The 13,013-nt window shown below is 56.9% G+C and overlaps 1 protein-coding gene across 5 annotated transcripts in view; it reads left to right on the top strand.

The window, feature by feature from the left end:
- Positions 1-13,013, top strand: part of ABR (ABR activator of RhoGEF and GTPase) — a 172,688-nt gene that overhangs the window by 149,261 nt on the left and 10,414 nt on the right. The window contains exon 1 of one of the 5 annotated variants that reach the window (XM_032457510.1): positions 1,083-1,585. The exons of the other annotated variants lie outside the window; for them this stretch is intronic. Within the exon in view, the coding sequence (XP_032313401.1) occupies positions 1,424-1,585 (162 nt within the window). The 5' untranslated portion in view covers positions 1,083-1,423. Of the gene's footprint in view, positions 1-1,082; positions 1,586-13,013 lie in introns of those variants that run through there. 5 annotated transcript variants of the gene reach the window in all.

The raw sequence follows: 13,013 nt of genomic DNA, 5'->3' as shown, positions 1-13,013 counted from the left end.
ACCTGTCACTGGCCAGCTGCAATTCCATGACCTCAGGAGAGAATTTCACCTCCCTGAGCCCTAGTCTCACAACTCTAAACTGGGGACAGTAACACCAACATCACGTAAGTCAAGAGGCTTCAGTGCAAGTGGATATTTGAATGCCCTTTGCCTGGGACCTGGCTCACGGTTCACACTGGGAAAATACTGGTTGCCTTCCTCTCCTGTGCCAAGCTCTGCAGGGTGTGATGCCCTGGACACCTCTGGGATGTGGGGACCCTAACCATCTGGGGTTTAGGCCTTTCTCTGTTCTCCAAACACCAGACTCTGATGTGTATCGTTACCTTGGGAGATGATTAATTTCTGACTCTTGGGCTAACACTTTCATCGACTTGAGGGTCAAGAGCAAGTTCTTACTCCTCTATCCCAGGGCACCCAGCACAGAGTTGGCTGATTGCCTCTTTGCCAGTGGACGTCCTGTGCCCCAGCAGCACGGCCTTTTCTGGTGAGGGGCACAGGGCCACAGTTAAAAGCATGCTGGGAGGAGGACTTCTTTTTGGGCATCTGTAACCAGTGTCGTCCTTGGCTTTTGCTCTTGTCCAGGGAGAAAGCTCTTGGTAGCTGATTCCCTCTGGGGCCATGGAAGCCCAGGGGGCTGCCCTGCTGGGGATCTTCTTTATTCTTTGCACAGGAGGAGGTTTTTGAGTGCCAGTCCATGAGTCTGGCCCCGTCACTGAGCTGGCATTGAGGGAGGTGTTTGGGGCAGGTGTTGGGTGTAGGGGAAGCGGGACTCCAGGGCAGTGTGGGTCCTCTGCTCCGGACAAGGGAAGCTGTTGGTGATGGAAACGCAGCTCCTGCCCCTGAGCCCTGGCCCCTGCAGACCCCTTCTGGCTCCCCCCAGCCTCCTTCAGACACCCCAGCCCCCAGGAGCCGCCTGGTGGGGAAGGGGTTAACCCGCGCTGTAGAGGAGGAAGGAACTGGCCAGTTGAGCTGCTTGTCAAACTTTAGTAGGGGCTGGAGGGAGGGCCGAAGGGTGCCTGAGGCGGAGTTAAAGAGTTAAAACCCGGAGGTTGGGTGTTTTGGAGGGGGCAGCCTCCAGCGCCTCCTTTGAGTCACTTCCTCCGGTGGGGGCGGGGGCTCCCCGGCGGCCTCGGCAGTTGGTGTGCGGCGCGCAGGGCCGAGTCCCGCTAGCCTGGCCGGGACCAGCCGTCCGCTGGTGCTGCTCCAGCGGAGGGAGGAAAAAGCCGAGCCCCTCACCATGCGCTCCCCTGCCCGGCTCGAGTAACAGCCCCAGCGACTCGACTCGGCTGAGGCTGCCCCCGCTCCCTCCCTCCCTCCCTGCCAGCCGGCTCCGGACCCCGGAGGCCCGCGCCTCTCCTGCGTCCCGGAGCTGAGCGGGCCCGCAGGCAGGGTCGCCGTCGGGCCGGGCTCTGCCACCGCCAGCATGACCGACGTCCTGCCTCAGCCGGACTGTAGCCTGACGGCGGTGTGCGAGCCCCTGGAGCGCTGCTGCCTGGATCCGCTGGAGGAGCCGGGGAGCAAGCGGCCCCCCAACACCGGCGCCCGGCTCTGGGGCCGCGTGCGCAGCAAGCTCCTCCGCCAGAAGGTGCCTGAGGGGCCGGAGCGGGTCGGAGCGGGTGGACTAGAGGGAGTTGGGCAGGGTGGGGGGGTCCTGCGCCGCTCGGCACCCCTTTTTTGGAGCTCACTGCGCCTCTTGCCTGACTGGACAGAATCTGAGGTATGCTGTAGGTCGGCTCTAAGTGGCCTTAATTTGCTAATTAATGCTCTTGCTACCCCCATCCCAAACCCGGGCTGCTTTCTCTGCATCTGTTCCTGTCTCAAGAAAAGGGGAAGGGGGTCTTCCGTGGTAAAGGACTAACTGGCTCCTTTTTGCGTCTCTATGGACAGAAATAGGAACAGACCAGGCCAGGGGCTCCTGGGTCTCAGTTTCCCCCGCAGCGCCCAGCCCAGGCCCCACCCACTGCGTCCAGCGGACATTGTTGGCTGCCCCTTTGCTGGGGGGCGCCAGCAGGAGCACCTCAGCACCACCAGCCTTGTGAGGTTTCTTTGTGCAGGATTGTGGGTATCATTCTCCAGCAGGGAAGAAGGGGAGGGTTGTGGGGAGGTCGTCGGGCTGCTGAGTATGGGGGCTATAGGCTGCCTCTTCAGGGACCACCCAGAGGACTGCTGGCCCGGTGCCAGCCAGGCACCAGGCAACTCAGTCAGTGTGCCAGGGGTTTCCTGACCCAGCGGGCAGCTCAGACCAAGCTGTGCCAGGGCAGACTGCCCATCCTGCCTGCTGCCCCAGACCTGAGTGGGGATGAAAATCTGAGATAGAAGCTGACTGTCCTGCAGCTGGGCAGGCTGCCCCGGGGCTGGCTTTGAGTCCTGGCATCGGGCATCCAAGGAACAGCCAGACTAGTGCCCAGGACACAGTAAGCACTTGATAACTGTAGACCAAATGAACTGCCAAAGCAAAATGTCACAGGGTGCTGTCCTGGCTAGCCAGGGCCATGCTCATCCTTCAAGGTAGTGATAAGGAAGGCTGTGGCTAGTCTGTGTGGCTGATGGGGATTTGCAAGCCCTCCTGTGGCTCAGAGGGAGACCCTCTGCGCAGGTCCTTGCTGCCAGCCAGCATAGAGGCTCCTGGCACCTGCCAAGAGGAAATGATCTTGGGCCCATTGGCTCCTTGTCTAGTTTCATCCCCTGCCAGTGGGGCATACTTGACCTCCCAGAGGTGACATCAGTCCTGGAAAGTGCCAGGCAGGGCAGCAACTTGAGCTGTCCTGTATTGGCCCCTGTGTCACCTTCCACCTCTCCAGGGACCAGGCTAGCAGAGCCCTGCTGGCCTCAGCTGCTATCAGAGCCCCTCTGTGCTGAGGCAGCTGTCTGTGCCCGGCAGTGCGGAGCCATCTCCTGCCTGTACCCCCTCCTAGCCACTGCTGAGGCCAGCAGACACAAACCCAAGGCTCATTGTCCATTTCCAGACCTGGAGGTTGGCAAGAAAGTGACCCAGCAGGTTCCTGGCTCTGTGCCAGCCAGAATCCTTCTGGTTTACCTGCCCCTTTGGGCAGGGGCCTGGCAGGTAGGGGGTAGTTTTTAAACCCTGAAAGCCCAGACTTTTACTTCTTTTGCTGTGCATTAGTGACTAGCGAAACTAAGAAGCCACTTCAGGAATTCTTCAGCTGGCTTTGCCTCTTGTGATATCTGACAGCTCCATGTCTGATGGTGCGCTCTGGGCAAGGGTGGCGGGCCAGCCAGGCGCTGGGCTGCTGAGCTGGTTGGCGTCAGTGCAACTGCAGGGTGGCTCTAGAGCTGGGATGTTCTGTATGGCGGATGATTCAGTCCCCTAGCCCCTGCTGTGTGACCAAGTATGTCGGTGTCAAAGACACAAGGGTCTGCACCGTGGGTGACTGAGGGACAGTCATTCACCCTGCTGTGCCTGCCTCGCTGTGACCGGGCTGGTGGGTGAGCAGGCAGGCTTGTAGAGCCAGGCCAGCTGCCCACCTCCCTTCCTTCCCCCAGCTGCATTAACCTATTTTGTTCAGTGCAGCAGGCTCACTGCCAGGATAGGGGGCTGGGATCAGGCTGCAGCTTAGGTGAGTGGGGGAAGGGTGCCAGGTACTGGCCAGCCTGGCAGGAGGGGTTGCCTTCATTAACTCCTCATTTAACTTTGCTGCAAGGATTTGATGCTGTGGATCAAATCCCGAGACACTTGTGGACCTCCTGCTCCCAGTTTACTAAAGATTCTTGAAAGGCTGGAGAAGGGTGTATGTGACTCATCTGGGGACGCCGTGCTGGGGCTGAAGAATCTATTTGGATGGAAAAAGCCCAGTATTAACCTGTGGAGCCTCCGGCGGTAGGGGTCTACAGTTGCTGGAAAAGCGGAGACAAGGACCACTCACAGCCTCTCTTTGGGTCCTTGGTCGGGGGCTGTGGTTAGGGTTGTGCTTGTCCCCAAGGAGAGTCTTGGGGCTATAGCCTCAGTCCAGCCTCTGACTTGGCAGTCAGATTGTTGTGCAAGCATTTAGCAGAGGAGACACGTGGCATTTGAGTTTGTGGGCTCTGCCAGTGCTCTTAGCGTTTAACTTCACATTTCTTCTTTCCTTCCCTTTTTTTTTTTTTTTTTTTGACTTTAAATCATACTCAAGGAGACCAGCCTCGCTGCCTGCTCTTCCTCTCATCCTGCCTGTTTCTAGATCCTTAAGTTGCACTTTGGAGGGAGAGGGGCTGAAAGAGGAATCTCATCCTCACCCCTCACACACAAGGTGTCAGAAGGTTTTAATGGGAGTCACTTGTGGGAGCCAGAGAGGCTAGGAGGGTCCCAGGGAGGCAGAGGCCAGGCCAGAAGCATTTGTCTCAGGCAGGGGATGAGGGGAGTCCATGCCCCTGCTGTCGCCCTGCAGCCAAGGTGAGAACGTCCTACCTAGACCAGGCCAGATCCTGGCCAGAGCGGAGACTCAGGCTGAACTGGCAGGGTCCAGGAGAGTGGGTGGGAGTTAAGGATGGTTCCTCCAGACTTAATCTCTGCCTCAAGCGGTTAGTCTGAGATTCCCCACCTCCAAAGAGCTTCTCTCTAGAAGCCAGAGGCCGACAAGTTCAACCAAGATGTTTCTTGCTGAGTCCCAGAACAAGCCCACCTGCTCTGTGATGGGGTTTGTGCCCCTCTGCTTCCAAGGAAGGTCAGAGGTGCTACCCAAGGAAGAATAGGATGGGGAGCCCTCTGTAGGCCACTTGTCTGGGGAACCTTAGGGTTCAGGAGGGTCCCTTTCTTTGTCATCTTGATTGTAACCACAGGACAGCTCCTCGCCCCTCCCAGAGTCTGTCTTTTAACTTGCTAGTTCTTCCTAACAGGTAGCACTAGATATGCAGATCGTGTGCACATCCCCAAGGCTCAGTCAGCCATTCACTGGCTGTTCCAGGCATTGAAGGTACAAGGCCACTGGGATATAAGATAAAGAGATATCTTGGGGTCATAATCTGACTCTGGGCATCAAGAAAGATCTTGAAACCTTATGCAATAGACATCTATCCTGTCCTGCCTGCCTACAGCTCTGCCCTGCCCCTTTTCCCCCTGCCCTGCCCCTCTTCTACCTTATTTGCTGGTGGGGAGGGACTTGCATCCTGTCCTCACCATTTGCACACCCATTCACACCCCAATATGATCCCTCAGCTGTCAGAAAGGGAGGTAGCACCCCTTCCTAGGGCTGGAGACCCCCACAGTCAGCCCATTTCCTCCTGGGCCTCTGTGTGGGCCAGTGACCAGACTTGGAGAGTTGGAAGGGGAAGTGGTGTGACCTCCCTGCATTCCTGCAGCCATTATGCTTCTAGAGTGAGAGGACCTTACTCCTGGGGCCACATGCCTGGTCTCCTGACACCCAGTGCTCCTGCTTCTCCACAAAGCTGGCTCCTGAGAGGCCTGTGTGATTGCACAGAGTGGAGTCCTCAACCCTGAGAATCTGATGCAGGTTATGGAGACCTACCCAGACCCGGAGCCGCCCTTGTGCACACATTGTATGCTATTTCAGAGAGGGTCTCAGATCCCAAGGTAGGAACCCCTGCTCTAAGTGAACTTGGCATGCTGCTGTTTCTTGGTGCCTGGGAGGTTAGAAGGCACCCTGGGCCTCTCCAGCATCTCTGAGGTCCATAGGTGGCTTGGCCAGGCAACCCTGATGGGCTTGGTGCCCTGGCTTTTGGATGGCCCCAGACCAAGGGGAGCTGAGACTGCCAACCAAGGTGGCTCTCGGGAGGCCAGAGCCGTCCGAGCCCAGTGGGGCAGGACTATCCAGAGGCAGTGAGGCCCCAGGAAGGCAGACATTTTGAAAAGAGCCCAGAAGCTTCTGTAGGTATTGGTTTGGGGGAGTTGTCAGGCGCTGGTGAGGGTGTACAGGTCTGGAAAGCTCTAGCCATGTGCTGAGTGGCCTTGCCGACTGCCCATATTGTTGGGAGCTGGTCAGCAGGTGCTGTTTTGGCTTCCTTTTCCCTATCAAGCATGCTGGGAGTTGGAAGGGTGTTTGTATTCTGACAGCTCCCTGGCACCCGAAAGAACACACATCCCCTGTGCCTGGAACCTGTTTGCCCAATCCCCAGGAGAAAGCCGGAGTTAGTCCAGATACCAGTGAGCCTCAGACTAAGGCTCCATTGTCCTTGGTCCCCCACAGTGTGCCTGGAGAGGTGGGAGCAGCCGGTGGGAAACTTCTGCAGAGAGGCTGAGAGGGCCTGTAACCCCACAGTGATTTCCCCAATTCTGCTTAGGCTGAGAGAGTGGAACTTACGGCTGAGCCAGAAGCTGGAAGCATCTCTGTCCTGGCCAGTGACACCAGCCAGGGTTGGTGCCTCACTGGGCACAACCAGAGCAGCAGCAGCCACAGCTCCTCTTCCCTTCAGATGCCCCCTCTGTGCTCTGGCCTCCTCCTTGGAGCACCCCCAACCCTCAGGCTGCTGCAGCATGGGACGCCAGGGAAGGAAGGGCACTGGGCTGGTAGGAGTCCAGAGGCCTCATTTTTCTAATCTTGTGTCTTATGTCTAAATTTGCTGTGTGACCTTGGGCAGATCTCTTCACCTCTCTGGTTCTCTGGCATCAGTATAATGAAGGAGCTGAAAAGGATGATCTTCTCGATCCAGTTCATATGATGATTTTGGCCATGTCTCAAGATTCCTATGCCTAAGCCTTAAACTCTCAACACGCTGGGAAAGTCTGGGCAAGAGAGGTCACAGGGCTGCCCCTGGGCCATGGCCAGCCATTCACTGAACACAGAAGAGAGGTGAACAGGAATGTGGGGCGTCCGGACCCTGTCCCCACGGAGCCCTGGCCAGAAGGCATTGCTTTCTCTATCTCCCACATCTCAGTTCATTCGTTTGGTCTCTGAGGACTGATGGGGCATCTTCACGTGCTGGGTACTCCAGAGGTGGCCCAGGCAGAAAGGCCTTGCTCTCATGGAACTTTCTGTCTATAGGAGGAGTCAGGCCATAAATAAGATCATCTCATGCTGGACAAGGACTGCGAGGAAGATAAAACTGGGTAGCGGATTAGAGAGTAAAGCGGAAGGGAGAGGCCTCGCTTGAAGAGATAATTTTGAACTAGGATTAAATGACAAGAAGGATTCTTGAAAGGTCTAGGGACAGTGCATTCCAGACAGAGGTGAAAACCCTGCAGCTGGGGCAACCATGGCATGTTCAGAGGCAGACAGAGGCCGCATGAGGCATAGGAAATGACTTTAGACAGGTGGGCAGTGGCCTTGCAGGCCATGGCAAGGAGTTTGGCCTGTAATCTGAGTGCAGTGGGGAGCCACTGGGGAGTTTAAGCCCAGGTTTAGTGACACATGTTTTGAGCACGTGCCGAGTACCAGGCATCATTCTTAGTCCCCGACATGAGTTAGGTGATAACCCACAAGGTATTGTTGGGCTCACAGAGCAACACAGATGAGGTCACCTGAACGGCTTAGTGCAGGCAGTGTTCAAACCCAGGCAGCCTGGCTCTTGGCTGTCATGTCACCCTGTGGAGGAGGCCCCCCAGGGCCTGCTCAGGTCTATGGCTGTTTCTCAGTCGTCTGGGTGGTCATGGAGCCCCATTGGGGTCCTGCGTGCCCGGGATGGGGAGCTGCTGGGGGTGGGGTTCCTGCTCAGTTGTTGTGTTGCGTGTGGTATCTGGCCAAGCAAGCCGTGCATAGAAGTGGGCCTGCCAGGTACTTTCAAGGATGTGCAGCAAATGTGAGAACATGGCATGGGGGGCCTGGGAAGAGTCCACCAAGAGGCCCCTCTGAGCAGACGCAGGCAGCAGGGCTGCTGTGCCTCATTCTCACCAGCAGGCCCTGTGCCCAGACATTGCTCCTGGCCTAGGCAGGGAGGATGAAGTCAGCTTCAGAGAGGGACTTTCATCATTCTTACCAAACCACTCCAAGTCCAGGGGGAGGCCGCCGAGCCCCCGGCAGTCCAAAGGCCGTTGGCCCTTCACTGGTGGCAGCATGAAACTTCCCAGTCAGTATGTTGAGTAGCCTCTCGTTTGGGCCTTTGACCCCTAAGGCGGCCCCTTCCCTTTGGGGACGGGGCTGCCTCTGTGTTGCTTTGGCCCTGACCAGTTCCTTTTCCCGAGAGTGACCCTGCCCTCGTTAGCTGGTGGCCCTGAGCCGGGGCGGGGCCACTTCCCGCTGTTGGTGTGCAGCCTGGATCTGGGGTGGAGCCTCCGGCAGGGCAGGCGGGGAGGGCGGGCCAGCTCTGAGGAAGACAGGGCTGGGGCTCTGAGTTCCGTCCACAGCTGCGCCGACCCAGGGGCTGAAAGTGTGGCAGGCGCGGGGCAGGCCGAGCCCTGGAATGCGGAGCTCTGGGAAGCCAGGTCACAGTGGGTGCTGCGGGCTAACCTGGCTTCAATAAAAGCCTCATTCAGAGCCACCAAACCCTTTCCATATGTGGGCCTCGGGGAACTTCAAAGTTCTGAGGGGAGGGGAGGGGAGGCAAGCTGAGGCCAAGCAGCCTCATCCCGGGCTGGCTGGTCTGAAGAGGGTGCTAACCCTGCAGGGTGAGGGCTGGTGGGGCAGAGCTTGCTTGGCCTCCTGGTGAGAGCCAGCCTCTGGGAGGACAGGGTGAGTTTACTGAGTCTGAGCTTGGTCTCCCCCAAGGCAGCTGCTGAGCCTGAGTCGGGATACAGGCCCTGCCCCCACTCCCCAACTCCGCCCGGCCCCTCTATGAGTTTCGAGCGAGTGGCCACGTTGACAGACTCCTCCAGTACCCTTCCCAAGGGCGGGAGAGGCAGGCTCTTGGCAGCGCTGTTGTCAGCCCTTCCATGCCTCTCACGCCTGTGGTCTGTCCCAATGACAGGCTGGCCTTGGTGTCCCAAGGGGACCCAGCCCAGAGCATGTGGATGCACTTGGCGGAGGGCAGAGGAAGGCCAGCTGGGCCTACCACCATGGCCGCCGCCCTGGGAGCCACAGGAAATGTACCCCCATCAGACAAGACACCCAGCTCAGGGCCTGGTCTCCACAGCCCAGCAGTCAGACTCTGGCAGGGTCCCCAAACACAGCCGGACACCTGCCTTCTATTCAGTGCCCTTTTCACCAATAAGTGTGACAACTTCAGTTACGCTTGTTTACTGCAGTTAGTTTTTATTAGCCCTAAAAACAACTCTGGGCTTTGAGTGAAGTCCATGCCACCACCCAGGACAGGCCCAGGATGCCAGGCGCTGGGCTCAGAGCACAAAGGGTGGAGCCCGGCCCAAGAGGGCTGGGAGGTCAGGGGTGGCATCCAGGGATATGGGCTTCTCAGGGCTTTGGGGCCTGTGCTGTGGCAATGACAGTGTGAGGTTTTAAGGGAAGGGGGTCAGCAGCAAGGGGCTGTGAAGAGGGAAGTGGGGGCCCTGGGAGCCCGGGTGAATGAATACTGTTTTCATGTCCCTGTCACTGATCGAGCCCCCGCGTCACATCCCAAAGTAACACTGCCGCTGCTCTGGGCCTGTGCCTCCCTCTGCTGGGACTGTAGCTGCTGGTGCTGAAGGGTTATCCCCACTATACAGATGGGGCCTCCACAGCCCTCACCTTGTAAATTAAAGGAGCCCATGGGAAGGTGCAGTAGCAGAAATCAGCAGACTTTCAGGTGGGCTGCGGGTGTCGGGCGGTGGGAGGACTGTGCCATCAGAAGGAGCTGGGTTTGAACATGGGCTCTGTTGCCTTCTAGAGGGAGCAGGAAGGGGGTGAACAGCCCTTGAGCCAGAGGGGAGGAGAATGTTGGGGTCCCCTGCCCCAGGCTGGTGAGAAAGGGCCAGAGGAAGGGCCTAGACCTTTCAGAGGGGACCCCTGAGGATGTTCTGGAAACCAAGGCAGCACCCACCATCTGGAGCAGCCTCCCCTGCCTGCAGGTCCTCACACCCTCTCAGCCCCCGCAAAGCCGGGAAGCCTACTTCCTGTCCTAAATGTGAGGCTGCTGAGGCCCAGAAAGTGAGGCGGGCTCCCCAGCCACCTGCCAGATTCTCTCTGAGACACTGCGGACTCTTTCCCTGGGATGCAGGACTCCTCCCAGTGTTGGAGGGAACCTGGTGGTTCTCTTGTGGACATCAGTCCACAGAGCAGCCGTTTCTCCTCGGGAGAGGTCTGGATGTGCGGCCATGACCTGACTGGGTCTAAATGCAAAGGCAAAAGGGACATAATTGAGCCGCTCCCAGTGGCTGTGTTCGGCCCACTCGTTTACAACTTTCTCTGGGTTGTTCTCTGGGCTGCTTGTCTCCTGCCTGTGCCCCACCTTGGTGGAGAGCCCCACTGTGTTTCTGTTACCTGTGCAATGAAGGAGGGGCCCTCCGGAGTCTCCCCAGCCTGACCCTTCGCAGCCCCATCATCTCCTTCCCTACAGGTGATCTGGTGGCCCCCATGTACCTGCTTCCCAGGCTGGGGGACAGCACCTCTCTGCTGGGCCCAGAGGGTGAGTGGTCAGGTGTTCTTGTCCACTGATATCCAGGGGGCTGGCTCCTCCGCCCCCAGCACTAATCTAATCAGGAAATAGCAAAGTCCACATTTCCCAGGGGTTATAAATAACCACAGCAATTCAGACAGCATCATTTCTCTGGAAAATGTGCCATGTCCCTCTCCGCACCCTCCCTTCTCTGTATTTAAATGACGTCCTGAAATAGACTTGGTTTCTGGAGGCTGCTGGCCTCCTGGGAAACAGAGCTTCATTGTCGGGCGCCAAGGGGCTGGGCAGGTCTCCCCACACAGGTACCAGGGCTGCACCTGCAGAGGGGATCTGGCGTAGGGCCGTGGTGGGACTCACAGTAAAACAGGACAGTGCCACCTGACCCAGACCTGGTCTCGGACAGACTGAAACAATAAACGGTGCAGGGAAAAAGGGTCCTGGTGCAACAGGAAGGTGGAGGGGAACTGAAGATTCCCGAGGTCTGGAGTTATCCAGGAAGCCTTTCTGGAGGAAGCAGCGCTGAGACTGGGCCTGCTAAGGCCCTCTCAGATGCTCCCAGGAAAAGTAGTGTTGCTACTTGGCAGCTAGTACAGAAGCGATGGGGAGAGAAGGAATGGAAGAGTTGTACTGGAGGCGGCCTGCCAGCACGCAGGTCAGCTGGCGGTGCCAGACTGTGGAGGCCTCATGCCTCCTCTCTAGATAAATAATGGTCACAGCAGCTGACCTGTGGCCAAGAAGCGTGGGTGCCAAGCCAGGTGCTGTGCATGGGATCGTGCAGGTTTAGCAGAGGTGAGCAGGGAGACTTGATTTTGAGCTCCTGCTCTCCCTTCCTAGATGTGTGGCCCTGGGCAAATTCCTGATCCTCTTTGTGCCTCGGTGTCCTTGTCTGTAGAATGGGAGCAGCTAGAAAGGCTTAAACCTCACAGATTTATGATGATTATTGAGATGCTGTCTGTATGGAGTTTGTCACAGCGCTAGACTTGCAGGAAGTGCTCCCAGCACATCAGTCGCTGTTACTGTTTTCTATGACAACTCTCTGAGGCAGGCATGGACACCCCTGTGAGGAAATTGAGGTTCCAGGAGGGTAAGTGACTTGCCCAGATTCACACAGTTGAGTGGAAGAGTGAACATTTGGACCCAGGTTGGTCTTTCAATCCCTGCACTTTCCCCACTCAGGCTACATCCACGTGCCACTCCAGGACCCAGGGTGGGACCACCGGCTCAGTCCATGACAGCTGCCAGGAGGTGCCAGGTCATGGGAGGCTAAGCAGGAGGAGGTGCACTGGGGGCCAGAACCACGGATGGCCTGAGGCTTATGCTGATGCCTGGAGAGACCCACATTAAAAGGGGTGGTCCCTCCAGAATGTGTCCCAAGGGTAGCATCTGCCTCAGGCAACAAGGAGCAATGGCCATCTCTGCTCCAGGTGGCCACTGCTGCAGATAGGGCTGGGGACAGACCCAGGCCCTGTGTCCAAGACCCAGCATTCTGGAGGGGATGAAGGACCTGTAAGGGGCAGCCTGTGCTATGGGCCCGGTGAGGGTTGGGACAGAAAGTTTAGGGGAGGAAGGTTTGAGTGACCCAGGAGGAGTTGGTCCTGAGTCCTTTGGAATAGAGAGCCCGGGCAGCAGGCCGGGGAGTCCCACACGATTCCCTCTTATGAGGAGGTAGTGGCGAGGGGTGCTCGGTCCTCTCCACACTGCTCCCCCTTTGTCCTGTTCTCATCCTTCCTCCGGGCAGGGAACTGACTATTCAAGGCTGGGCTGGGGCCCAGATGAGGGCCCCAGACCCCATCAGAGTCTTGGGTGGCCCCTGTCCTCAGCTGGTGTGTGGGTGATGGAAGGTGTAGGAAGGACTTACCTCGAGCTGTAAGAAGCCCTGGGACCCAGCTCCCCTGAGCTGACCCAGGTCCGGCTTTCCAATGTGAGGAGGGCCTGTTAACGCAGCAGTGCTCTGCACTGGGGGTGCAGACAGTCCAGGGGTGCGTGGGCAGGGGAGTTTTAAGGGAATCAGTTTGCAGGTCCTCAACTCCTATAAGTGCTATTGTGAGAAAGCAACCGACCAGAGAAGGGCTTTGCACCATCACCTCTCCCTCCGGCTCCCTGGGGGGGCTCGGCCTAGGGTGCCAGACCTCCTGGGGGGCAGACGAAGGGGCTGCTTGAAATGCTGTGCAGGAGTTGAGAAAGTAGAAGACTAATGGCTGGGTTACAGGTCATTTCACAAGTCACATGGTTTCTGGTTCTTTCTGTCCACAAAAGTGATGGAAACTCAGCTGAGAGATCATTTCAAATAAATATTGATAATAGGTATATATGTACTTTAAGGCAAATAATGAAGAAAGAGGTTAAAGGATTGCAAACATTGCTATAATAAAACTATTTTCAGCCCCATGTACTTAGTTATGTGAACAAGATGTTTCATCCTTTACATCTTTAAAGACCAAACCAAAGAGAACAGTACTGATGCTAAAATGCATTTCACCCTAGCAAAAAATAATATTCATATATATATATATAGAAAGAAAATATTCTACCTGCCTCATTAAGAGATGCAGTTCCACCAAAATGGTTCTTTGCTGCTGAATATTTATTAAAGTTTGTAATGTGTTGGTTACCTTTTTTATTGTGTACTGTTAATCATT

Source organism: Camelus ferus, chromosome 16 (genome assembly GCF_009834535.1).
Source record: "Camelus ferus isolate YT-003-E chromosome 16, BCGSAC_Cfer_1.0, whole genome shotgun sequence".
NCBI lineage: Eukaryota > Metazoa > Chordata > Mammalia > Artiodactyla > Camelidae > Camelus > Camelus ferus.
The sequence above is the reverse complement of the archived record's forward strand: the minus strand, read 5'-3'. Positions and strand labels throughout refer to the sequence as shown.